The 27924-nt window shown below is 48.8% G+C and overlaps 1 protein-coding gene across 1 annotated transcript in view; it reads left to right on the forward strand.

Moving 5' to 3' along the window:
* Positions 1-2110: 2110 nt before the first annotated feature.
* GAD1 (glutamate decarboxylase 1) overlaps positions 2111-27924 on the forward strand; it is a 40521-nt gene continuing 14707 nt past the window's right edge. Inside the window, exons 1-7 of the mRNA XM_044768729.2 lie at positions 2111-3051; positions 4480-4623; positions 8034-8096; positions 13793-13951; positions 15338-15580; positions 20415-20505; positions 27221-27333. Of these exons, the coding sequence (XP_044624664.1) occupies positions 4542-4623; positions 8034-8096; positions 13793-13951; positions 15338-15580; positions 20415-20505; positions 27221-27333 (751 nt within the window). The 5' untranslated portion in view covers positions 2111-3051; positions 4480-4541. The remainder of the gene's footprint in view (positions 3052-4479; positions 4624-8033; positions 8097-13792; positions 13952-15337; positions 15581-20414; positions 20506-27220; positions 27334-27924) is intronic.

Consider the following 27924-nt stretch of genomic DNA (forward strand, 5'->3'; position numbering starts at 1 on the left):
AGCTGGGCGGATACCACTCCCTTCCGGGCCACCCCTCACCACCGGTTCGAGGCCCCAGGGAGGATATCTTATTTCCACCCCCCGTTATTCAAAGCATCTTCCCCCAAGAGTAATAAAAGATGAAAAGAAGAGTGAAAAACACAAACAAAAATATAGATTCCAAGTGTTCTGTAGAGCCAAAAGACAACCACAACCACTCTCCGAGAAAATTCTTACCGAGGAGAAATGGGGGCGAAATACTCTCAACAAGGGAAAACAAACACAGCCGTTACTACCAGGAGGGAGGCGGGCGGGGGCGACTGGCTAAGGGCTGACGTCTGAAGCCGACCTAAGCGAGGCTCAAGGGACCGAATGGTGGGCGCTGTCCTTGGTGCTGAAAGAGCTGGGCCCTGCTCCGAACTAGATGTGCCGGAACTGTGTGGGATTCTAGGCCCTCAGTTCCTTATTATCTCCGCTGAGCCCGAGTCTGGATTGGAATGGGAGATAATCTGAAAATAAATCAAAGCCATGAATTCCCCAAGTCTGTAGCTCTCCTCGCTTAACTGGAATGTCAACTCCTTGAGTGCAGGGATAATATAAGTTGCTGGGACGGTTGTAAGAACAGTGCTTGGTACATAGTAGGTGATTCATAAATATTCGTTTAATTAATTACTAATATTTGATTAAACAATTTTAAATTAAAGACGAGCAGGAGCCTTTATTCCTCCCCTTCCCCTCCATAAAGCAGAAAGTGAGGTACGTCCTCACAGCTGGACGGACTTAGCTTTAATTTGCGATGCCTAGTCTTGTAGGAGATTTCTTTTTCCAACGAGGTTATTTTCTTGGCTAAAACATTAGGGCTGAGCTTTTTGGACACGAGGGTCACAAGAGGGCGTGGTTGGAAACTTCTCAGTCTGATGCCACAGGTGAAGGTAAAAATCTTCCTTTCCACAGAATCTCGAATCTTGGGAGAAGGTTGACGAGACAGAGAGCGAGCGGGCGTCTTCCTGGGACAGCTGACCCCGAGGGGCGCCGGGATTTGTTGCCGCCTCTCGCCTGTCACCTTGCCCCGCGCGCGTCCCGAATCCCGTCCCGCGTCCCTGGCACCAGCCTCCCTGATTGGTGCAACCGTCTCTTTCAGGGAAGCTCGAGGAGGGGGCGTGGGTGGAATTCCGAGCCTGACCTCCTAATAAACCGCTCATTTGAAGCATAGCGGAGAAGCTGAGCGGAGCAAGCACGCACACCATGCCCAGCCCGGAGCTCGAGCCCCAGAGTTGTGGTTACTGCACGCTCGCCGTTCAGGATGCCTTTGTGTCCTTAAGAAGGGCCGGAGCTTTTGTTGTAAGGTGGAGAGAGGGCGACAGTATTTTCTTTAGTATCAAGGGCAACGCATTTATTTCAAACGTCATAGCGAGATCCCTCTTACTGATCGGACTGTATCTTCTCAGGGCAGAATCTTCGATCTCCCTTATGAAATTTTCGGTGATTTGTAAGATTTTTGGCATTCCCACTGTGTCATGGTGAAAGGTGATAAGACATTCAGAGAGAAGGGACCGGCCTCGGGTGGACCAGCAAGGCCGCAGACGTGTCCATCAATAACCCACGCCTGCAGCACCACAAGAGGAAAAAAATCACTGTGAAAATGAGTAAAGGAATCACTGGTTACATGGTGTCACCCAGACACACACAAAGATCACCTTTGTTTTGCTCTAAAGAAAAAGAAACTGAGGTAGAGGAAAGAGGAGAACATAAATGGGCGACGAGAGTGGCTGGCTGGGGGGATGTCTTGTAGAGGCAGGAGAGTGACAGAGCCTGGCCGGCCCTTCCAGGTGTGGGCTCGGGCGCGGGAGGAAAGACCCAGCTAGGAGCGGGCCTCTCGGTCTCTGGGCGCCTGGCGCCCTCTGCTGGAAAATTTTTCGGGAACGCCTGTTTATCGTGAGGGGCTTTTCCGAGCGCGGCAATTCATTAAATATGCTTAAATACTGAGAAAGGAGAATCCTTAAAGCATGAAATTGAAGGGGGAGTGAGGGGAGGGGGTCTGGGCAGGGAAGGCCTATCCGTCCCTACCCCCGCCCCGCCCCGAGCCCCTGCCCGGGGCCACCTCTGTGCTCGAGTTCCCTGTGTGTGTGGAGAGGCGCTCGTGCGTGTTATTAACCTTCAGATGTGATCAATCAGGAGGACTTCTTTCCCCACCATCAAGGGGACCAAAGGTAGCAGGGAGAGCATAGTGCGTGGGAAACGGGACCCTTTTCCCTGCCGGTGGCACTGGGTAGCTGCGCTCAGGTGAGGTAATTTGACCCCACCTCCCCAGGTGGATGAGGAAACCATAGTGAAAAGCAGATGGAGATTCCTCCAGGGTCTGAGTGCCGCCCCCTCCCCTTTGTGCCTCTGCTTTTGCAACAATCCTGGCTCAGCAGAGAGCCAGAGAGGACAGGATCCAGAGCGAGCATTCGCTCAAGGAAGCGTCGCGGGGTCGCAGTTCTTGGGGAGTCGCGGGGAAAGAAAGAAAGGCAAAGCCACTGCTCTTGTCTTTTCGAAGACATAGGAGGGGGAGGGGAAGGAGGAAGAAGCGCTCAGCGAGGCATAAGCCTTCATAGGAATTATCTTTTCCCTCGTCTTACCCGACACTGTGCCTATTTCAAAAAATAGAGTGTGCTGAGTACGTTCTGGATTACTCATAGGGCCTTTTTTGTTTTTCCGGGCGCAAAACCGTGATCTGGATTTATAACCGCCCTATAAAGCTCCAGAGGCGGTCAGGCACCTGCAAAGGAGCCCCGCCGCTCTACCGACGAGCTGCCCCCGCGAGCAGCGGCCTCGTGATTCCCCCGCCGAGCCGGTCCCCGCCTCCCCACTCCGCCCCCGCCTCCCCCGAAGCCGAGCTGCCACCTCTCCGGATCTCTGTCTTCTCCTCCCGGCGCTCGCGTGCGGGACGGTGCTAGTGGGAGCGAGGCAGCAGCTGGAGGTGACGCCGGACAGATCACGCCTGTGGCAGGGCCGGGACGAGCCGAGTACACCGCTGGGCGCTGCGCAGAGGAGCGTCGGGAGCGCCAGGCTTGCTGCCACCAAGCCGAGGTGGGTAAGCGCGCGGCCGCCGGGACTTCCCAGTGCCCAGCCTCGGCGGTTCAGCTGGGTCCTCTTCACCCGCGGTTTCTCGGCCAACCCCTACCTCCAGCCACCGCCATCTACCTTCCTGAGCAGAGCGCATCCCTCCCGCCCCAGTCCTGGCTCTCTCTTGGTGCGCGGCGCAGGGACCCCTGCCCTCGCACTCTCCCTCCCTGTCCGCACCAACGGGGTTCACGCCCCGGGGATGCACACAGGCTGAAGCTCGCCCTGAAGTGGAAGGAGAGCGATTTTCCCCTGAGCTTCCCTGCTGCGAGCGCCCATCTCACCGAAGGGTCCTTAGGCAGCAGCAGCCGAAGGTGCGACTCGGAGCGGTAACCTGTTACTTCCCCAGAAGCCGCGCTCTACCTGCTGCCTGCGTTGCTGTGCGAGTGGGCGCGCGGGGCGAGGTGCGGGGTCCTATGGAAGGTGTGGAGGCGGTGGCCGGCGGGCGCTGCTCTGCTGGGTGTTAGATCTACCCAGATTCGCCCGCGCGCTCTCTGTCCCGGGGCCTTTGGATGCCACCGCGCCAGCGCCGAGCAGAGGCGCCGCGCACGGATCCTTGTCCACCGACTCTGGCGCACTGAGCGCAAGTTCGTTTCACCGGTGACGTTCCCCTTTCTTGCCTCCTTCACGTTCTCCGGGTCTGTACGGCGAGAAATCTGGGGTCCTCGGAGAGTTGGGTCGAAGGGAAATACAGAAACCCGGACCGAGCCTCGTCCTGGGCTTCGAGATGGCTCCAAGCGGGGTGGGACAAGAGGGAGACGAGCGGGGTTCCAGCCCGCTGCTTCCTAGCTGTCCGGTAGTGCAAGGTGCCTATAGTTCTTCCCCGGCCAAGTCTGAGAGAGAACGTAAAGATATAGACCCTTGTTTCCTCTCACCTTGTCTCATCTAAGTCCCCGGGCCTCGGAGCAGTTAGCCTCCTTCTTTCCAGGGAATTAGCCAGACACAACAACGGGAACCAGACACCCAACCAGACGTGCCCGCCCCGTGCGCCCTCCCCCCGCCTGCCCGCCCGCCGGCTGCTGAGAGCCCAATGGGGCTTGTCGCGGCTCCGCTGGAAAATCGCACGCTCAGCCTCCGTTGCCCTCCTAGCCGAATCCCCCGCGCCCTCGCGTCCTGCACTGGCCTTGGGCCCCCCTACTCCGGGTCACCCCGCTGTGCCGCCAGACTGGAGAGCCGCCCGGGGCTACGTTGCCAGCGCCGGAGTCCCCGAGCTCGCGCGCACGTCTCCCCCTCCCCCAGGCGCACCCGGACCCAGCCTGCTAGCTGCCCTTCCACCGGCCTCTCTCTCCCGAGTCCGGACTTCAGGGGGAGCGTCCGCGCTCCCTGCCTCTCAGTCACCTCCTGCGCGCAAGACCCCGGAAGTCCTCCTCGCACAGCTGTCGCGTCTCTTTGCAGCCGGTTCCTGCGCCCGACCAGACGAGGACCCCGGACAGCAGAGTCCCCGGGACGACGAGCTGATGGCGTCTTCGACCCCTTCTTCGTCCGCAACCGCCTCGAACGCGGGAGCAGACCCTAATACTACTAACCTACGCCCCACAAGTAGGTCCTGCCCCAGTTTCCTATCAAATGAACTGCGGATAAGATGGGGGCGCTGGGACGTGGGGAGGCTGCGCTGACAGAAAGGGAAGGGGGAGCGCGGAGATGATGAAGGCTGGAAAGAAATGAGGCCCTGACCCGGGTACTGGCCAGAGGTCGTTCGACTGCCAGGGACGCTAGGCTATTCCGAGGCGCTGGAGAACGGAAACCATGCACAGTCGGAGAAGCGGCGATCTTTAGGGGCTTAGCTGAGGGGGATGGACGGGCGGCGAGAGTGTTGTTTTTGTCGTGTTGTGCGTGGTTTCTTTGCTTGGTGGGACGACGGGAGTCAGGGCAGGGGCGGTGTAAGGAGCCAGGAGTCCCAGCGGGAATGGAGAGTTCTGTCTCTGGCTTTCGTTGAGCCGAGATCTGACCCCCTCCTCCTTTCCCCCTGCGCTGTACTAGAAGTCTATAATCAGCGGAAATTTCGACGTTAATTGCAGCTTTTAGAAAACTCGGGGTCCCTAATTGCTCCAAATTTGCGTCGAGCTATTGACGAGTGAGGCAGAAGCCAGGGGCGAGAAAGGTGCATTAAACCGTTTGAGACTGAGCCTCGACATTTCAGACAATTCATTAAATTTCAGAGGCAAGAAAAAAGAAAGAAAGGAAGAAAGAAAATAAAGGAGCGGGCAGTATCCTGAGCAGGGAGAGGTGGGGAACCAGGAGACGGCAAGAAGGTTTGCCAGGGCGGGAGGAGAGAGCACCTCTCTTCTCTCTCCCGGGTAGGAGACCCGTCAGCAATTGACACATCCTGGAGAGAGAGGAAGAAAAGGGGAACCAGATAAAAGGGGTGGAAGGGATTTATGCTTCCCCACCCCTAGCTCAGTGTGCTCTATAACTCATTTCCAGAATCTGTCTTTAATTCAGATTGACTTCCCACCTATGTGTAGAGGCGTAGGGATGAGAGAGTTGTTTGGTTTTTCTTTGTCCAATTTGGATTGAAATGCCCCCCCCCCCAAACCATCAGCTCCAGATAGTAACGGCCCCAGAATTTCTATATAAGAGGGGCTTAAGGATGGCAGAAGGAGGGCGCTTACTGTTGCGGTTTTATGGCACTTTCTGTAAGCTTGAGAAAACGTCAATTGTTCCCATCAAGGAAGATGAGGGATGTTATGGGTAAGCCCCTTCTCCAACCCATAGGTGCTGTCACTGGCTCCCAGGCCGGAGGTCTTGTCTTAAGTCCCTAGGCTTCGTTCCACTTCCCTTTACAGCTCCCTCTCCCCACCCCGCAGGCGAGCTACAATTACCCACACAACAAAGAGGGCTTCGGGAGAGCCGCCAGCCCTGGTGGCACGTGAGCCGGTACGGGCGGCCGAGCTGGCTGGAACAGGCCGGGAGGAACGCGAGGCCTGCGCGCCTTTGTCTCTTGCTCCGGCCTTGGCGGATTTCTTTCCCAGTCGTCTCCACATTTCCCGCCCCTTTTCTGCTGCCTGGCGGGGCTGGGCGGCGGCTGGGTTCACTCACCCTTGACTCCTGCACCCCCACCGCCGACTCCGGCTCTTACTTCCCGGCCGCAGCCGGCGATGGGGCGCTAACTGCCGACCCCGGGTCCGAGACCCCTTAGAGGCGCTGGCCAGAGTTCGCACATGGCCTGGCGCGCCCGGGGGCCGCCGAGGCGGAGGGAAGGTAGACAAGGAGCCGGCGCGGGAAGAGCATGCGGCACCTGCTCCGAGAACGCTGCTGCTGGCCCCCAACAACTCAGCTGTGGCATGAGCATCCCAGGCTGCCCGCGCACGCCGGGCTCTCTCCCCGCTCTCGCTCTCCCTTGCAGACACACCCTCGCCCGCCCAGCTGGCTCCGCTTCTCTGCCCCTCCGTGGTCACCCGGGAAGTGGCCTTGCTCAATGCGCACAGCCTTACTCGGCCTCTTTCTCCAGCGATCCCCTCCTCCTTGCCCTCCACCACTTGTCTTCCCGACCCTCAGTACATTAGAGCTCTCTCACTTCTCTCCGTCTCTCTTTCCCTTTCTTTCAGTGTAATCCCCAACTCTGAAAGACAGTGCAATGGGTCTGAACTCCCAACGCCCCAGCTGAGTGACCTTGGAAAACTCGCTTAACCTCTCTGAGCCCCCAATGTTTTTATTTGTAAAGTGAGTCTTAGATTAACACTCCTCTTGTTTCATGGAGCTGTTATGAGGATTAGCTGAGATGGTGTTTAAAAGGAAAGCACTTTATGGGGTGGAAATAGCTCTTTACCCGCCAGGTATTATTATTAGGGTTTTGCTTTCGCACCGATTTCCTGTCTGTCACAGGAACTCCATCTGTGACATACTGTGTCACTGACGTGGGGCTATTTCTTCTACCCGCTGGGGATCTGCGGTGCCTCGGGTTTAATGGATGTCACTCTCCTTATCGCAGCCAACACTCGCGCCGGGCTGGGAGGCACCGGCCAGGGTCGGGTGGGGGATGGGAGTGATTGGAGGCGCTTTGCTTTGAGGGATCCGAAGGAAATGTCACACTGGGCTCACCACACCGAGTGCGGGCTCGCGCACGGGCTCCGCAGGCACGCTTGTGTACCTTGCTGGAAGTTCAACCCCAAGGGCGGGATGGACCCAGAAGGAAAGTACGGCAGCACCTGGGCCCGCGGTTTGGACCCAGAAGAAAGGTGCCTGATTCTCTTCGCCTTCGCCTGCTCCAGACCCGAGAGGTCCCAGGGAAGGGTTAACAAGGGGCAGGTTGGGAAGAAGGGTCCGGGAATGAGAACCGGAGGCGCACCATTGTCTTCCCGACTCCCCCGCGACACCCCCGCCCCTGTCCGACTGGAGAGCAGCCATGCGAGCCCCATCATCTAGTCAAATACTATTTTTCACCCAATTAATTCCTGAACTCTTCCGCGACCCCATTTCATGCCAGTTTATTTTAAGCTGCCACTCGGCTGGAGACCCGCCAAGAAATTATGAGACGTTTGGGTCCCAGATGCCTTTGTGTTCCCTTTCCGGGCTACTGTGGTCGCCCTTCGAGTCTGCGGGGCGTAGACCAAAGGACAGGGCCTGGAGGGTGGGTGCTGGGCAACTCGTGCGGCGGGGCCTGGCCCTCTGCGCGTTGGGTCAGCCCTGCCTGAATCCCACCCCGCCTCCTCGGCTTTTTCGCGGGTGTTCGTTGGAGGCCGGGCTGGGCGCTGGGTACTGGCCTCTCGGAGACACTATTCTCCACCTGAAGGTGGGAGCAGGAAGGGAGTGTGATGGGGCCTCGGAGGGCATGAGTGTGCCCACTGGCCCACAGATGTGGCTCCTCGCTCTTTTTAGGAAAGCTTTTAATGAGGAGCAGTGGCGAAGACCTGTGCACCCCCCCCCCCCCCAACCTCCCCAGAAAACCTTTGCCCTCGACCAGGTCTCGCGGTCCAAGCCTCGCTGATCGCGTCTCTCTTGTTTTCTAGCGTATGACACCTGGTGCGGCGTGGCCCATGGATGCACCAGAAAACTGGGGCTCAAGATCTGCGGTAAGTGAAATGGCCCGCTGGGGTTCATTAGGGCTTCGCGGCGCGCGGGCTTTGCGGATTTGGGAGAGTGGGACGCACGCGAAAGGGAATCTTGGCTCTTGAGTCTGGTTTTCTAATGTGCCTACAGCACTCCCGCCCGGCAGAGACGCTCCTCTATAGGCCTTGACCCTCCCCTGCTCTCCCCTGACTTCGCCCGGAGGGACCTTTTCCTCTTGAGTCCCAGACTACCTGAGACCGCAGGGCTCCCTCTGTCTGGGCGCGAGAGCACGACCACTGCGCCCCCGCGCGGCAGCCCCGCTCTTGGCGCCAGGGCCTCCTGGACCGGTGGGCTCTGCCCGCGCTGCCCGAAGATCGAGTAGAAAAGGTGAACTGGTCTGGCTTTCCTGGAGAGCAGGCCTAAGGCGCGGTATCTGCCTAAGGCGGTGGTTGACACGTCGTCCCCCTTCCTTCTCCACCATCGCGCGTTGCAAGTTGCCTCCTGGCTTGAGATTTTGCCCGAGATGTCATAACGCATTCAGATTTCATTTGGAGGTGCCTCGGAAGCCAAGACAAGGCATTGCCTGCAGCCCTTAGTGGCCTGCCAGGGGGAGGTGCGGGCGACACAGCTCTGAGGGTTGGCCGAGCTTGCCGGCGAAGGAGAGGAGGGAAGGGAAAGGGGGCAGCGGAGTCGTGGGGCTGCAAGAGGAGAAAAGGGGGTGTCCGGCACGATTTGCCAGAGAGGAAGGTAAATAGACCTGGGAGCTGGAGAGAACTGCTTTCCGGTGACGGTCTGAAATGAAAACGCCCAGGGGATGTAATTTTTTTTTTTTTACGGAAAAAAGGAGATTTGTTCGAAGGGACACAGCTGAGTGGCTCCGGCTGAACAATGAGGACTTGCTTTCCCTGCTACATTTCACCGTCTAAAATCTCCAGCCTTATCGGGCCAGAAAATACGGACGTGCCCGGGCAGGAGGTGGAGAGGCGGGGGAAGATTAACGAGGGGCTTATTAAAGAGCCATCCGTCAGCTGCTGCGCGCGGGAGATAGCGGTGGATCGCGCGCGGAGCCCTCCCGCCCGCCGTCTCCCCGGGAGCGCCCGACAGCGGGTCGGCGAGAGGCTGCTCTCCCGGCCTGCTGCGTCCCGGGGCCCCGAGGGCGGCGGCCGTTCGGGGCCAGAGCGGAGAGGGGTTATTTAGCAGCTTCTGGGAATCACCTTCCCGTCCCTGCTTTGCCGCGCGGCGCCCTGCCTGCGCTTCTGTGCTTCCGTCCGCTCGATCCCGGAAGCGGCGAGGACGGTGAGGAAGGGCTGCTCAACTCCTAGAGCTAGCCGGTTCCCAGGGCAAGCCCGGCCCGGCCGCGGGCGCCCCGGGGTTTGGCCCTCTCCCCAGCATGCGAGGCCCAGCAGGGCGAGGTCGGGGCCGCGTCCCTGCGCGGGGCAGCTGCCTGCAGCCGAGCTTTGTTCTATAAATAGCCGTCTCCCCTCGCCGCCATTCCCGGCTTAATGGCCCGTTTCTCGCCAGGTCCTTTCGGCGGCCGGCGGCCGGCGGCCGGCGCTCAGCTTCTGCAGCTGTCATTGTCTTGCAGCTGGGCAAGCAGAACTGAGTGAGCCCTGGGCGCCCGCCGCGGTCCAGGACCGGGTGGAGGGAGGCTTGGGGTGTAGGCTGCCTTCTCTGCGGTCCTGGGCCTGCCTGGGGGGCAGCCTTCAGCCACCCCCATCCCGGCCTCCTTGCCCCGGCCCCAGGTGGTGCCTTCTGCTGGGCCGACTGCAGGCCTTCGGAGTCCGGGGAAAGAAAAGGTCTAAACTTAAACTTTTCTTCGGGGGACACACCCGAAGTGTCCCGAAAGGGTAAAGGGGCAGAAAGAGTTGAACTTCTGTGGGTCCAGGAATAGGGTTTGCGTCACCTTCCCCTGAGGGAGAGCTCTGGGGCACTCGAACACTTTCTTCTCTGTTTCTACCCCTCTCCTCCCTTTAGAACACTAATTTCAGGGAAGTTGCAACTGGTGTGACAGGAGTAGAGGGCTAGTAGTCTGTTGAGGGGAAATTGCTTTCTCCTAAAATACATGCTTTGGAGGCCACAGGGTAAGAGGCTTCACGTTAGATTTAATTCTGAAGGGAAACAAAACATCAGGAGGATTTATTTTCCATACTTTGGGACAACTCTGGCTTTCCATTTTCATCTACTGGACGCGGGTTGCAGTCTGGTTTTGACCGGGATCCATGCCCCCTCTCCTCCTCCTCACACAGACACCCTGACTACCTTCATCCCAGACCTTCATGGGCCTGGACAGAGCCCTCTTGACCTGATAACATCAGGTTGGTTTGACTTTTCCCCTTAAGACAGAGGAACAAATGGTCCTCTTCCCATTTCCGTTCATAAGCTCTTCAGTGCCTTGCCAAGATTCAACCCCCACCCCCTCTGCTCCCCCCCCCCCCTTACCACTCTTCCCTGGAAGCCAGAGAATGAAGCTGCAAGGAAGGCCCAGGGTCTCAAGAGTGGTACCCTTAGCTCTGGAGGCAGAATCCCCTGGGAGAGTAATCAGCTAGAAGAAACTCAGGGTCTTGCCAAGAGTGGGGTGGATACAGGCACGGTGGCATGACCTAAATAGAAGGAAACGCAGGAAGCCCTAAGTTCTGGCTCACCTCTGCTGACTTCTTAGTGGATCCTTGGTTCTCCATCACTTGTCTATGCAGAAAGTCCCAAACTGGCTGCCAGTTACAGCTTCTGATCTCATTTAACCCATGCAGTGTGTGTGTACGTTTTTGTTTGTGTGCATTTAATTTTGCATCAGTTGCCAACTTTTAAACATAGACTTCAAATATTCTATATTTCTGGCCTCTCTTGAAGTAAAAAGCAGGGTGGGGGTAGGAATCTGGCAGGTACCGTTAGCCTGTAAAAATCAGAAAAAGAGCCTCTTTCTCTAGGTAGATGCAGTTCTGTGCTAGAGCTTGGCGAGTGAGAGCAGGGGCATTGGGCTTCAGGCCCCACTTAACCCCTTGGCCATGCGCCCTTATGCTATGCATAGCTCGCAGCCCCACTTGGAAACAACTTGGAAACTAGCTCTAGCCAGGTGCTCTCTAGTTCCTCACACCTCCCCTCACTCACTGGGCCCCCTAGGCCTTTGAGTTTAGGGGTAGGGGTAGGGAACCAGCACCAGGATCTCCCCTCTGCCCCGAGGTGGAGCCGTGACAGGGCTCACTTCCTGTTCTCACCTTGAAGCTGGCCAGAGTGCCACAACCTGACCAAAGCCAGCGGCAGCCCCTTTGACTCTCCTCTTGCCTCTTTACCTCTTAATTTTGAGCTTGGTTACCAGTTACTCACAGGCTTAAACTGGGTCCTCACAGCTGGTGTGTAGAGCAAGAGGGAGTACAGTCTGCTCCAGTCTCAGGGACCCCTGCTCCAGGACCCCTTGCTAACCAGGGAAGTTGTCAAAGCACTCACCTCAATGTCATCCACACCTCCTCTCCTGAGAGAAGGATATGGTTCTTTCCAGAACCTCTCAGAGCCCAGGGAGGCCTGGGTCATTTCCCTTTTTGAAGCTCCCAGTATTTTAGAAAACAAATACTTTGTAAAGAATTGTTATTCCAATAACAATATACACTAAACATTTATATTAGCAATTTAATGGTTTTCAACACAAATTATAATGCAATGTAAGTGTGCTATTCATAAGATAATTTACAGGATTTATAGAAAACACAGAGTCCTGGGGCGCTCCAGGAAGGGTGGTCCAGGAATGGGATGTAGATTTAAACTTGTGTCATAATCGTCATCTCTCAGCCCTGTCAGGACATCTCTGGACCGCCTGTGTCAGGCCCTTCTTTGGAGATCATCTCCAAAGCCTAAATGGAGGCCCCGTCCTGCAGTAGTTGCTAAGGGGATTCAAGGTTGAGAGACTTAAGGCTTTTGCAGGGAGTGAGTCAGAGCCAACAGAGCCCAGAGGCCTAAAGAGGAGGTCACTAGGCAGGACCTCACCTCCGTTAGGCCACGTGGATTTGTTTTTTTCAGTCTGGCAAATTCCACAGCTCGCTGTTCCAGAAATGGGGTGTGGGGTGGGGGTGGGGGCAGTCTTAGAATTCAGGAGCCAGGTGATCCTGCATTCCTCTGGCAAATGAGTGCTGCCTCCTGGTTTGGACTTTGAGGATTTGGAGGAGGAATTCAGAGGTGAGGAGAAGAGGTGAGGAAAGGACATCCCCCTGCACCCCAGTCTTTGTACCCAAGCACGGAGCTCTCTTATAGTGTACTCCCCTCTTCTGATGTCCTGTAGGGCTTTAGGGATGTTTACAAGGTGCCAGGAAAGATAAGGCCTGGTGTCTCTGCCTTCCTATTCTCCCCTCCCAAAATAGACCCTGCTCCCGCGTGTGGGAGGATTCTAATCACGCAGCCTTCCCCCTGCATCCCTGCTTCCTCCACCTCTCACCACTGCATCGCAGTCCTAGGGAAGTAAAGCTGAATTCCCCAGATTAACTGCCTCTCCTTGAACCTCCTGTGACTTTCCTCCAAGCCTGTCTGTGACAGGCATGAGCCTCCAAGGATCTTGGTATCTTCAAAGCCAGCTTTTGGGGCACCAAGAAGCTTAGAACTTTCTTCCTCTTTTCAGTATGTTGCATTTCAGGCTAAAATTGAGGCTGAATTAGAGGAGATGCTGGGGGAAGGAGCAGGTCTGCAGGCTCCAGAGCCCTGAGGGGATGAGTGGAGGTACTGAGGGAGGGAGCCTGCTCCAAGGTGGCAGTGTCTCCAGCCCTTTTGGCTCAGCCTGCTTCTGTTTGCTGCTGGTGGTGTTTGCACTGCTCACCTCAGGCGGGAGAGATTTCCACTCCTTCTGAGGGGCTGAGGTGAGACACTTTGAATCCCACCTTGGGCTCGGAGGTCATCTCTGTGGAGTTCTTGGGTGACTTTCCAGCTTTGTTACAGCACTGGTCACCACCTGCCAAACTGTAACCTCCTGGAGGGTTGGGGATCTGTCTCACTGTCTCATTTATCTCTATCTGTCCCCCGTCCTAAATGCATAGCAAAGTGCTTTTCCATAATAGGTGCTCAATAAGTATTTATAGAACTGAATGTCACACACATAAGATTTTAAGCTTTCTTCTCTCTTTACCCAATACCTTTATTCAAGGAGAGCGAGTGGTACAGGGAAAACTGCACTTCAGGTTCCGGTCAGAAGAATTACACTTGCATTCAACCCTGTAAGCATTACCGGGTACCCAAGGAAAGCATCTTCCCTAATGCCCAGGACTGGTCTTCACTCCCTCTTCCTTCTGCTGGTCCTCACTCCCTCCTCCCTCTGGTCCTCTCTCCCTCCCCCCTCTGGCCCTCACCCCCTCCTCGCTCTGGTTGCACAGCCCATAAACCCAGTTCTGGCAGCATCCTCTTCAATAGTGTCTCTTCCCTCAAAACTCCATCCTGGGGCTGGTTACTGGAGTGGAAGCTGTCCAATTGACTTAATTCTGAGTTCACTGTCACGTTCAGAGAGGAGAATGGGCTTTGCTCACTGTTTTTCTCTTGCCTGACTGAGTCTGTGCCACTGATGACACTTGGCACTGCCCCCTCCTCGCCTAAAGGTGAGCAGTGCCAGAGCCCTTATATATAAAACACAGACACTCAGCTTCTTCTCAGGAAAATGGAGACCCCTGCTTGAAGAGTCGACCTGGCCCAGCTGACCCTCTGAGGCTGGGAGTTCAGTGCACTCCCTCTGACCCAGCTTCTTGTGCTACAGGCTTCTTGCAAAGGACCAACAGCCTGGAAGAGAAGAGCCGGCTTGTGAGCGCCTTCAAGGAGAGGCAGTCCTCCAAGAACCTGCTTTCTTGTGAAAACAGTGACAGAGATGGCCGCTTCCGGCGTACGGAGACCGACTTCTCCAACCTGTTTGCTCGAGGTAAACCCTCCCACCTCACCCCCCCCACCTCACCGCCCCCACCTCACCCCCCCCCCCAGCCCTACTGCTATCCAGTAGGTTCCTTGAGTCGCTTGACTTTTTCCTGAAATTTTACTTCTTTTACCAAAAAATGTCATTACTCTCTCTGAACCGTCTTGAAACTGCTTTTCTAACATTTGAATCCCTCCTTCCCTACCGCTCAGGTCTCCATCATTTTGGAAACCAGATGAGGGCAGTTAAACAGTCAACTCTAAAGACACTTGCAGGGCCAAATATGGGTTCACAGAGTCTCAGATTCCAAAGGAATCTCACGTGTATGAAAATCCAGTGATTTCTTTAGTAGCATTTATCCTCCAAGGTTGACAACAATAACAACAACAAAATCACTCTCTGGGAAGCTGTGTGGCTGGGCCTATGACCAAGTGCTGTCCTGAAACTCACTTTCCTTTTGGAGATCTTTCATTAATTACTGCTGCCCCCATAGCTCTGGTCTCATGAGGTGCTTTCCCAGTCTCTCCCGAGCAGCTCCAAGGCAAAGCCACCACCAACCCCTTCCATTCACTCCCCACAGGCCATAGAGGCCAGACCAGAACAGTCAACAAGACTTCACTAAACCTCAGAGATCATCCAGGGAATAGACACAGAATATCACGTTCAGCCAATCTACTCTTGAGTTGTGGCTGACAACCTCAGTTGCGGCCCCCTACAGCTTTCCTCCCTGGCTAACCCCCCAGCCTGACTCTGCCTAGCAGAGGCAGTAACCCAGTGTCACCTCCAGGCATCCCAAAGTCCAGGCCCAAAAGGGTGAGGTCAAGAGAGAGGTGGGAATTCCCTCTCCCACCTTCCTGAGCCCCATGTTCCAGTTCTAGTTTCCTGTCTAAGGACAGTACAGAGGGCCACCTTCTTCAGGGGAGACCTGAGCCTCTACCCACAGAGGCCTTGCTCTCTGCCCTCAACAGATCAAGTACATAATAACACCAAACCAAAAGCCTAGTGTCTGCACTGGATGTACAGGGACACACCTGGCACCAGGGGAGCAAGGCAGAGATCCTCTCCATCCGGCATAACTGATGGGTGCCCAGCCAGCCTGCAAAAGGACACCTGCAGCTGCAGGCTGCTCATGGCTTCTCAAAGCACACCATTCCATTTATGAGCAACCTAACTATCAGACAGTCTTTGAACCCCCAGAGAGTATATGCAAAACTTCTGTGTAAAGGCATATGTGCCTTTTTCTGGGGAGAACGTACATCAGATTCTCAATGCAGATACATATCCTGGAATGAAATTAGGCCTGTAAAGATATCACGGCTGATATTAAGGATTTCTGGGCTGAAGAAATCCAGACATGAGTCAGGTGACAACCACTCATTGGCTTTCCCCCCTCAGATCTGCTTCCAGCTAAGAACGGGGAGGAGCAAACTGTGCAGTTCCTACTGGAGGTGGTGGACATACTCCTCAACTATGTCCGCAAGACATTCGATCGCTCCACCAAGGTGCTGGACTTCCATCACCCACACCAGCTGCTGGAAGGCATGGAGGGCTTCAACTTGGAGCTCTCTGACCACCCCGAGTCCTTGGAGCAGATCCTGGTGGACTGCAGAGACACCCTGAAGTACGGGGTCCGTACAGGTAAGGGTGAGAGCCAGGTGGACGTGGAGTGGGAACCTTGCCCTCCATCGCACCCTTGCCAGTTGGGAGGATATCAAACTCATGTGGAAGGAGAAACACAAACCCTGGTGAGGGAAGGCAGCAAAGTGCTCAGTGACCATAGAGCGACCTTGGGCAGCGACATTTGGTGGAAGACTCCAACCGTGGCGAAAGCCCGTCATCATTTATTGTTGTAAAAGCAGATTTAAAAGATATAGATAAATGGTCCTATTTCAAGTTTTGTGTAAAGAGTTTTCATTCTTGGTTTTAGGCTATTCACAACCTAAAGAGCAGAGCGACCCATCCCCTACTTCTTTTCTCGCTTCCATTTTCATGCCTATGTCATTCTGATAAATCCTACTCTTGCCTGTCCCTGAAACTGGAGAGAATTGTGCCCCTTTCCCTCCCTTCCTGTATTAGTTTCCTGGGCCTGCCATAACTAATTACCACAAACTGGGTGAGTTGAAACAACAGAAATTTATTCTCACAATTCTGGAAGCTGGAAGTTCCAAATCAAGGTGCCTTCAGGGCCATGTTGTCTCCAAAGACTCTCGGAGAGGATCCATCATTCTCTCTTCCAACTTTTGGTGGTCGAGGGTATTGCTTGGCATTCCCTGGCTAGATGCAACCCTCAATCTCTGCCTTCACTTTCACATGGCATTCTTCCTGTGTATGTGTCCAAGTTCCTCTCTTCTTATAAAGACACCAGTCTGGATTAGGGCCCATCCTAATCCGATATGGCCTTGTCTTAACTTGATTACATCTGCATAGACCCTATTTCCAAATATAGTCACTCACAGGAAGCAGGGGTTAACACTTGAACATATCTTTTTGAGGGACACAGTTCAACCCTCGACACCTTCTATTGGCTACACTGAAAATTACACAAGTACACGTCCTTCACATTCTACTCCGACCTCTGGAGTTTAGACACCCTGAGTCACCAACTCCCATCTCCAAAAGGGAGCCCTTGAGGATGCCCTCCTGCCTCCTACTCATGTTACAGGAACCCTCTCTAATCAGCAATCCTGACCAAAGTGGTTACTTTCCAGTTGCCTCAAGGTCTAGGACTTTTTGGATCTATGGCTGGCTGTTTCTAGCCTAGGAGTGAAGCAGTGGTTTCTTCTCCCTACTCGTTTTCCCCCATGCAACCTGGCTTTCTTGAGCTCTTGAGCAGACAGATCTACAGTAATTGGCATTTCATGGCATAGTTGCCACTACAGGGAAACCCCTGAGACCACAACTGGTTGCCCCTTGTTCTTTCTCTCTCCCTCTGCTTTATTATCGCTCTCACTCTTCCTAGTCATTTGACGATAAGTCTGGGGAGGTTGGTGGTAATAGAGCTGAATAAGGCTACTGGATATCAAAAACAAGTGTTGTAATGAAATAATGAGGGTGGCCCAAGAGGCATTTTTAAATAAGGAATCCCAAACAGCTTTTGAGGTCTGCCAACACCAGTGGAATAAGTGTAGCTTCCTTAAATAACTGCAGAACGGACAAGACAATTATATTGCAGACTGATTTTTAGAGAAAAGCACACTCATCAATTTAGTTACATCACATCTTGGTCTGACGGCTAACCTATTCCTGATGGAGATCAATTAGTGTTATTTGGCTGGATAAAAAAGAGTCAGAATTCTCCATGTGTGTTTTAGCTTGACTTGCTATGGTCCAGTGTTTTTTATTTTGTCAGGTCACTCTACACACACTTTCTCAGAGAAATGAGACCACATATTTTTATCATTTAAGCCTAGAAAAATACATAGATTTGTTATAATAGTTACTCATATTGCCTACAACTGAAGCATCACATGATCAGAGAAGCATGGACTCTTATTGGTCCAGTGTATGAATCCACTTAGACACATAGCCTGCAGCCATCCATCCTTGTTCTTCAGAGCAGCTTCTGGGAGCAGATATTTGCATTTATGGAGTTCATAATCTTCCTTCTGCTGCGTCTCAGGGTGTGGACCCTGGCAAAGTGTACTGTTGCTGCCAGGTGAAGGCACAGCTCCTGGTTCCTGGTCTGTAATTTAGATGTAGACTCCAGAGCAATAGGGTAAACCTTGCAGGTAGCTGCACACAGTGGAAGATTGTTTTTAGAAAAAGGATATTAATGCTCAGCCAAAATAATGAATTGAGTTTTAATTGTGAAAACATACTGATCTGGGTACAGCTTGTGAAGGGATGATGATGGCATTTGGAAATTTATCTACAAATTAACAAAAGACTTCTGAAAAAGGAACCAGTATGTATAGATTCTCCAAGAACTGAGACAGATACTAGTCAGCCTTCAGCCACAGTAGATGTGCCAACTTTCTTGGTTTTTCTTTTTTTAATGGAAAATTTTAAACTTAAAACAAAGGTAGAATAGTATAATGAACCCTATATACCCAACACCCAGCTTCAGCTGTTATCGACTCCTGCCAGTTTTGTTTCACCTGTACCCCCACCCTCTTCATCTTCTATATTAGATGGAAGCAAATCCCCCACATATTATTTCATCTATAAATATTCTTTATCCTCAAGAACTCTTTAAAATATAAATAACCACAATATCATTGTTACATCCAAAAAATCCAAAATTTACAGTTCTTTAGTATCAGATATTCAGTCAGTGTTCAAATTTCCAATGGTCTCATGAATGTCATAAATGTTTTGTTTTATTTTGTTATAATTCAAGTCAGAATCCAAATAAGTCCTTCACATTGCAATTGCTTGGTATGTCCCTTAATCAATAGATTTCCCCCTCCATCTCTCTTGTTTTTCCTTGAAGTTTATTTGTTGAAAAACTTTACTTTGAAAAATAACTGTGTCAGTCTCCCCATGCCTGACTTTAGGCCATGTGCTGCTCAGTACCACTTCTATCATCTGTTATTTTCGTTGCATATAGAGAGTTGAAATTGAATTTAAAGTAGGTTGTCTTGTTACTTGATAGAAATTCTGGCACAGCATAAGATTTGGGGGGGAGGGCATAAGGCTGTAGCCGTAAGATAAAAGTAAGGTTTTGGACAACTCATGTCCTTTATATTTTAATGGCCAAAGAGATACTGTTTCCCTTTTATTTGAGGGCATTTGTGTCAGTCTGTCTGTCTATCTGTTGTCTCTGCTATGCTACATAGTTTTGATTCATTGTCAAATGGTGTGATCAGATTTATTTATGATTCAGTCCTGTCTTAAAATGTAATGTTTGTTGTTAAAAGTTTTCAAATGGGTATTGCATATATTTTTTAATGGATTTCAACAAAATCAGTTATGTTGCAGGAGATCTCATAGATTATATTGGCACTGAGCAAAGTAGAGTAAAATGGGCTAACTTAATCTATTTAGAGTAGTCTACATAAATTTCTGGAATATGGTCCCATGCATACACTAAGCTTACTGTTTATACTTCTTTCATTTTTTTCCTGAAGATTAGTAGTATTTTTTGATGACTCTTGAGATGCAAGGATTGTTTTATTCTGATCTAGGAAGTCACAGTCCGGATGTCCTGAATGAGTCCCCCTCACATCTGGGGAAGAAGAGACATTCTCAGAGAGGGTGCTTAGACCAGGAACGTTCAAACACTAGCTCTCTAACAGTTATTTCAGAGGCAAAAGCAATTTCCACTGGAAACACAGCAGTCAGCATATCTTTCTAACACCAGTTCTGTGTCTCACAACCCTAGATAATCTATTGCATTGATGCCTCCATGACAGCTGAGCCAAGCTTGCTGATGTGGGGTTGAGTTTTCCTGTGAACGCCAAGTTGGCCAAAACTTGGCAACAATCCTGAATTTGCTGAGAACAAAGCCTGTTAAAGCACACTTTGTGTTGCAAATGGCTTTAGAGTTATATGGTAATAACAATTATTTTATCAACAACTCAACTAGTGAATGAGGCTGTGTCTGCCCCTGTTTCACAGAGGAGATGCCAGGTCATCTCAGCAATAAATTTAGTTTAACAATCACCTGACTATATATGGGCAAAACACCACCAATGCTTGACATCATATTTGACTGACACAGAGACCCAGAGAGTGATGGCACGCCCTCAGCATCAGCATTAGAGCTGACACTTTCCCCAGGCTTGGTGTAGTCCACAGAGCCACGAACCCTCTCTGAGGCCCACAGCCTCTCCTCTGTCAGTAATCTGTCAGTAAACCTTGCTTTGCGGATTAAATCCTTGGGATGTTAAATTAAAAGCTGAAACATTTATGGGGAAAATCAGGACCACCGCCTCCTGATTTGTAATTAAAAAAATAAATGCAGCAGAGGAGTTCTTCTGGAAATCAACAAATAAGATACTGGAAAAATTATTAGTTTCATGATATTGGATTTTCTTTTTTCAATGTAAAAGCATTATGGGGCCAGTCCTGGTGGCCTAGTGGTTAAGTTCGGCATGCTCTGCTTTGGCAGCCTGGGTTCGGTTCCAGGCGTGGACCTACATCAGTCATCTGTCAGTGGCCATGCTGTCGCAGCGGCTCACATACAAAAAGAGGAAAATTGGCAACAGATGTTAGCACAGGGCGAATCTTCTTCAGCAAAAAGAGGAAGATCGGCAATAGATATTAGCTCAGGGTGACTCTTCCTCAGAAAAAAAAGAATTTTTGGGAAAAAAAAAAAGCCTTATGCTTTAGAAACATATAAGACTGGGGGACATCATTAAGTTTGGAATAGGATGGGCCAACCTACCATTCCTTCTCTGATATTCGTGGGCAGCCCTATGAGACAGATCATTGGGATAGAGGCCCCATCAATGTGGCCAGTCTTTTACTTTGAAGATAGCTTGAAAAATCTGGTTTTGCCTTAATGCTTGCCTGTTACTTGTCTCTCTAGGTCATCCTCGATTTTTCAATCAGCTCTCCACTGGATTGGATATCATTGGTTTAGCCGGCGAATGGCTGACATCAACTGCCAATACCAATATGTGAGTTTCACATATTATTTTCATATAAGCAGCCATGATGTATGATTATGCCTTGTTGCTTTAAAAGTCCAATTCTGATGGTTTTATAATCATTTTATTACACTTGCCCCAGTCATCTTTTCTCTTAATATCTTTTGGGTTTATCACAGTTCTGATTTAATAGTAAATACTCGATAAACTATTTTTAATTGAATAATGCAATTTAATAAGATCATAGTCATGAAAAATAACAACTCTAGCTTTCAAAATTTAGTGTGAAATTCCATGTTAAAAGACTCCATATCTCTTAATGATGTATCTGAAGAGGTCATGTTTCGGACTATGATCTTGGTCCATTTTCACATCTAAGAGTGTTGGTCCTTATCATTTAAGTCATATTTCCTTCATAGTTAAAACTTCTATAAAGCCACAAGCCAATCTGATCAGCCTATTGCTTAGCTAAAAATTCTGAAACAGAATTCAGCTGGCAGTGATACAGTATATATTCCTTTCAAAATAACTGATTGTTTTTCTGAATTTGACATTTTTTGCTGTCCTTGTTTGAATAGGTAAAGACTTCATTTGTTTCTAAGTTTTTGTAAATTTATATGAAACTGACTCTAAGGTCCTGGTGGGTGCAAGTACTAGCTGGGTAGTCTTCTTGCAATCACCCCACAGTTTCTTCTGCATAGCCATGCCCTCTTTGAAGACAAAGACAGGTCACAAGTTGATGGAGGGTCGTCATAGCCTACTGAGTCCTGTCTTTTCCTCTCAACACTATGATAATGTTTTACACCCAGATGATGGCACCATGTTCTATTAAAGCATCCAGAGGAAAATAATGAAACAAGTTTCTACAATAATTTTCAAATGGCTACATAAGAATTCTATGGATTTTAGTCACTGTGGAAATATTTAGAAAATAACCATTCACTTTTTAAGTTCATGGTAAAGTAGATTTGAAAAATGAGTTTAGGGGAAAGGGTGGTATTGTTTAAAATGAGAAATTCCATTTGACATCAAGATAGAATGTAAGTCACTGAAGTTCAAGGTATTCTGTTTTTCTTAAACAAACTACTACCAGCCACAAAACCTGAAAGGACACTTTAAAATTATATTTTGGCTCATGGATGTTCCAAAGCTATTTAGTGCTGTGACTCTCAATACTTAACTACATTTGGAAAAGTTTCTATTAATTAAAGATTCCTGCTTTGTTTGCTAATTTAAAACAACAATGACAAATTTTTAAAAGCGAATGTGACAAGTGAAGCCTTTAGTGCTAAAAGGCATAAAGGATTCAATTGATTGAAAACAAAAATGGTTTTCATGCTCCCTGCTTGCAAGTCATGGTTAACTTCACGGCATGTCCGTGTTGGAGCACCAAGTGTGCAAAGGGCCAAGAGGAATTGGGGTCAAAGATACAATTGCCTGTATGGCTTCCTCAACCAAAAAGCTCTGCTTTGCAATCTTTACTGTAGTATGATTTATGAGATAAAAATAGCAAGCACAGACATCATAACATACTCATTATAACTTCAAAAAAGACACTAATGCTGAGTTGAAGCATCTCACCCCAAGGAACTATTTTAATTAGAGTGTACAGCTATTTTAAAAGCTTAACTATTTGGAAAATAAATGAGAAAAATAGAGTAAAAGGCACATATCCATTAAGGCCCAAGTACCCCTATTAATATAGGCACTGAATTCACCCATTGTCTTTAAGTGTGTATTCTGTAGGCCTCTCAGCTGCGATTTCCTAATATATATAGCCCAATCTCCAGATGAATAAAAGGAACTCACCCCTTTGAATCATTTATGACCTGATATTCTCTTAAAAGTCTTTTTTCAACCAGAGAAATCTCACAAATTCTCTTTTTTTTTTTTGTATATGTTCATAAAATCAAAGTCCTTCATTCTTCTCTTACCTCAGCTCAGCCATGAAACACTAAAATATGTCCCAGCCATCTGAGGTCAAGGCCAGTCCAACTAAATGGCACATAGTAATTGCAGCTGTACTGAATAGTGGATATTTATAAAATATGATCCGATTCCAACAGATCGATAGAGAAGGTTATTTAAAATAGTGAAATAGTTCCTGTCAGTGCTAGAGACAAGGCATTGTCTGAAGAAGTAATAACTATTATCTAGAAATTGTTCTAAGCCGGTTCCCCTGGAAGATCATGAAATGTGGCAGCACTGTCAGGAGTTTATGCAGAAATTTGCTCCCTTGTGACAGTTCCTTCTCGAACTGGGAACAGTGTTCAAAATAAGTCTGCGAAAGAGGGGCAAAAGGATCTTTCTCTGGCAAAGTGGATCTAATTAGTGATATACTCATTTTTTTGAACTGTACCATCATTGAGTTTGGGTAGCACTGGTAATAGAGAATAGTAACTACATGCCTCAGTGTAGTCTTTTTAAAAGAACTATCCAATATCCTAATTCAAGTGGCAAAGTGTGAGTATCCGTTAGAATAGAAAGAACACTTATGTTCATGCTTTTATACCTGCCTGTGCATATAGCTTCGAGATGTGCTCGTCCAAGCAAGGACCCAGTGAAGATCCAAAGAAAACTTTACAAATGTGTGGTTGTCCACAGCACGTACAGCTCTTTTTTTTCCAAAACAGGGCCACCAAGTACAACTGTGCAAGTTGAGCAGTGCCCAACTGTAAACAATAGCCTGCCCTCAAGCTCCTAGTGATAATACATAATCTTAATGGCAAGATCTATCACAGCCCTTTGTTCTGAGGTTATGATTTCAAGTATCTAGTGCTTTATTTTCATAGAAATTACACAGGAGGAATTTTATATGGGAGCTATCAGTCATTTTATACTACTAGGCAGGTTGTTAGAGAGGAACCTGCAGTGAACAGGTCTCATTTGTCATAGAAAAGCAGCTGTGATGTAAATGACTTGGAATTCTGACTCTGAAACATACTAACTGTGAGATCTTAGAACAAAGCATGGAATTTCTCTGAACCTCAGTTTCTTCTTCAGGAAAATGGGGGAGTAATAATATCCATCCTATAGAGTGATTCTGAAGACTAGAAAAGGCACCAGTCTTAACTGCCCAATATATGCAAGGTGCCATGCACACACCTAGGAAAGACAGCCCCCCCCCTCACACAACAGGTCACTGTCGCCATTCATACCCATCCCTTTGGCCCCCAGCTCTTTTTTCTGTCTCTCCTCATCTCTGGATACCAGAGGGGTTCACTAAGTTCCTTTTAAGGCAAAGATGGACCACCTGCCACATCTGTAAGGCAGGGAAATCTAAAAGGAGTGTCAACATCGAAAATTATTTCTTTCTCTCATTAAAGAAGTTCCCAGTTTGGCAGTCACCAAGGATCTAGGTTCCTTGTGCCTTTCTGATCCATATTGTGGCACACGGCTTTCATCCTCAGAGTCACCTCATGGTGCAGGCTAGCTGCTGGAGCTCCAACCATCACTTATGTGTTCTAGAACTCAGGAAGGAGGGAGGGAGGAGGAATTGGTAGAGAAAGGGAGTAAGGAAGGAAGAAAGGAAGGGAGGGGAGGAAGGGTGGGTGGGCAAAAGGGGAATACACTCTTTCCTTCTAAAGAAACCATCTCAGTAGCTCCACACAACGTTTTCCATAGCATCCTTTAGTGAGAACTTAGTCCCATGGCCACACCTGGGGAGGGAAGCTGGAAAATGCAGTCTTTGATCTGGGTAAATTGCAACTCTAAATAAAATTGAATGAAGCAAGGGAAAAATGATATTGGTTAGCAACCAGCAGACTCCGCTGTAAGAGAAACACAGCTTCTTAATTAATTTGCCTTAGTTCAGAGTGAATCCCACTGGGAAGGTGAGTTGAACCACTAAAAAAGGGCTGACTCACTACCCTACTCAGCATAAAGAGAGGCTCAGAACTCTCCTAGTGTCATTCCATGAGTGTCACCATCCTGCTATTTTATACCCTTACTTCTAATCCCATGTTCTTGGTTCTTATGCTTCACCTCAGAGCTTTTTGCAGGTTTCATTTCTTGTTCTCTGATTTTGAAACATCATCTTCTGCTCTGGCTTTAGTATTTAACCAGCTTCTTCTGAATCCATATTTGGCCTTTGATCGCTTGACTTTATCTGCTTTCTTCTGTCATTTAGGGAAAGGGTACCTAACTTAGAGTTCAGGTTGCAATAGGAGAATCTCCTACAATTGTATACAAAATGATGTGCATATCCTCATTTTCTTCCTGGAGAGAGGGACTATAGCTTTCCTAAGATTCCCACAGGCGTCTCTGACCCCAGTTAAGTTAAGAACCACTGCTCTAGAGTGAACTTCAAGGCCTTCTATAAGACTTTGGGTGCAGGCAGACTCTCAGTTGTAAACATATTCTAGGATGGGAAGGCAGGGTCAGAGAAGCGTCATGAACAGGGAACACCATGTTAGCCCATTTGTCAGACCTGGCTGAGGATCAACAGTTATGGACCAATCTGCCAGCTTCCAGGAGAGGTTGTCAGGACTAAGACCATGAATTGGGATAAGCTTGGTATTAGCTGTGAGATAACTAGTCTTTCAAACCCAGGCAGAGTCTGTCAAACAGAATGCACCAAGGTCAAGAATAAGATGCTGAATTCATCCTAGTAAGCTTCCGCCTCAAGGTTGAGAATGGTGTCTTATAACATCTTTGTCTCCTCAGTACGTAAGATGCCATTTGACAGGGAATAGTCACTCAGTAAGTATTTGTTGAACAGAACTGAAAGAAAGGTTTAGGAATTGGGTGCCTGGTACAAATAAGGAAATTGAAATAGATGAGATCAGATAGTCTCGTGATCAAACTCTCGAGACTCTTCCTCCTAATCCTGAGAGTAATGCTCATATTCTGGTCCTTAGACAGGATCAATAATTCATGCAAACCTGGGGCCCAAATTGATTCAAATCATGATGTGGACCAAGCCCCTGGCCTTTCAGTTCCATCCCTTCACCCTTCCCCATGTGGTTCCTGCCTGGCATCTAACACTGACTTGACTCCAACTCAGCTTCCATCCAATCCTTGATAAGGTTTTGATATTACGGTGTATGATTCCATTTGTTCCTTGCCTTAACCCAGAGAGCCTTCTCATTGGGTGTTGTGCAATTCCAGCACACACACTGCCACCAGTTCCTCTTCACCACACAAACATTTTTGGCATTCCAACATTTCCAAAAATCAGTGACACTTTTGATAACACGTTTGTTCAAGAATGGTTAGAAGCACATCATGAGTTTGCCTCTTGGTACACTCAGAAGCACAGGCTAAACCAGGAATCCTTCTCTTCTTCTTCCTTTATCAGGCCATCAGACATGAGGGAGTGTTGGTTGCTACGGTGATGGGGCTCAGAGCAGAACCAAAGCATGATTGTGACCTCCAGAGGTGATGGTAACTGAACACATGATTTCCAAGGGTCTTTCTCCTAAATTTCAAGGGTCCAAGGAAAATGAACATATTCTTTTTGGAAACAAAACTCTTCTACCAACAGATATATCCTGAGGATCCTCCAGGATCTCTTTGTCCTCTTTTACCCCTATGTGATTAATTTGATTGCTTTTTTTCTCCATGATTAAAACTTAGTAGCTTCACCTGTGTCTTATGTACAACAATTGTTATCTCATCCTTGCAAATAGATTTTCAAATTATCAAGGCAGCAAGAATTGCCATTTGTCCTCAGCACTGGCATTCAGCCCAAACACCCTAATCAATGATAAAGTCTCCCCATATCACTCAGGTGAGTCAATCTAGGAATCTCTCTTCAGCAAGCATGGTCTGAACCAAGCCCACAGACTCTAATGCTTAAGAAGACCGAGCGAAAAGAAGAAAGGCAAAGAGCCTCAGAGTCAGTAAATAGCTTTTTGTTTTCTGGCTTAATTTTCTATGGATGGACCTTCTTTGATTTCTCTTAAGCCCTATCCTTGGTACTACGATCTTGTTTCAATGACTAGTCTACCAGACTGTGCTTCTGTTTTGAATTGCTTTGAGAAGAACATGGCTTGCTACCTTTAAATCAGTTCGTTAGAAGAAAAAGCTAACCTACCAGGATATCTGATGCCCACCGTTGGCTGTGTATGCCAGTTGACCATTGTCTTGATATTTATAATTGTAATTAGAAAATCATCACTTATAATTATTCTTGACAGATATTGACTTCAGAGAATTACAGAAACATAGCTGTCTTTGGGGATTATCAGTAGAAAAACCATGTAGATAATTATATTGAGATCTTTAAAACCTGGGTCAATATTTCCAATTACCTTCACAGTTAGCTTTCGGATGTTTACAGTGTTTTTAAAAGATAGACTTTGGCTCTGGATTTTATAGATTGTATAAAACAGGTTTTTTTAAAATGCTGCAAACCAATTTTATGTAGAACTTAGAATATATTTTTTCAATTAATATTGGAATTGTCCTACAGTCTTAGAGGTGAAAGGGACCCATAAAAATCATTTTCTTTCCCTCTGTTTCTCTGGGTGGACGACACCTATGACATTCCATTCAGATAAGAATCTATTTTTTTGGTGGAGAATCACCAGGCAGGGACTTCCACCACCTCTCTCGGTAACCCAGGCTGGTTTCTGACATTTTGTGATTGGTAACTTAATGCATTTCCAGGAAATGAATTGTTTTAGTGGTTTTGAACAATTTTTTTTAGAACCCAAATACAAATACTCAACCAATCATGTGTGTTCCCCAAATAAGTGGTTTGATTTCTTTATTTTCATTCTTTTTCTCACCACGTTTTCAGGTTTACATATGAAATTGCACCAGTGTTTGTTCTCATGGAGCAAATAACACTTAAGAAGATGAGAGAGATAGTTGGATGGTCAAGTAAAGATGGTGATGGGATATTTTCTCCTGGTAGGTTTCTGTTCTCTTTCCCTGACTCTCCTCAAGGTTTGTAGTATGGATTCTTGGGACTCCTGAGAACACTAAACATGAAGAATAATGACCTTAAAATATATTTCTCAATACTTCTGCCTTCCTGTCTTTGTCAGGGTGAAGGCTAGCAAGAGTGCCAGATTCTCTGTGTCCCAACCAACAAAGGCTGTGCCTAAATCTGTACAAACTAACAAAGGCTTGACCTAAGTCGTGCTAAACAACTCTGACCTGTTAACAGTAGTTTGATTAAACTGGGGATCAGTGAATCAAGATTATCAATTGACTGAGCGATTTGATCAGAATAGTATATCTACTTTGAATCTCTAGTTCGATGTAGATACAATAAGAATCTTTAAAACAAAGACAGATATTCTTGGAAGTAGGAAGGAGTTTGGGATGGCATCAGAGACAGTGTGATCGTGTACAAGGGGAAGAGAAGAAATAAGAATTGCAATTGTCCAGGCAATACAAGCTAACCATGAATTTGCCTGTTTAATTGCCAAGTGATTGATGCAAAAGTGATTAGTTTGTATGGGCCAGAAATAACTAATTACCTCAGTTCTCCTTGCA

This window comes from Equus asinus, chromosome 4 (genome assembly GCF_041296235.1).
Source record: "Equus asinus isolate D_3611 breed Donkey chromosome 4, EquAss-T2T_v2, whole genome shotgun sequence".
NCBI lineage: Eukaryota > Metazoa > Chordata > Mammalia > Perissodactyla > Equidae > Equus > Equus asinus.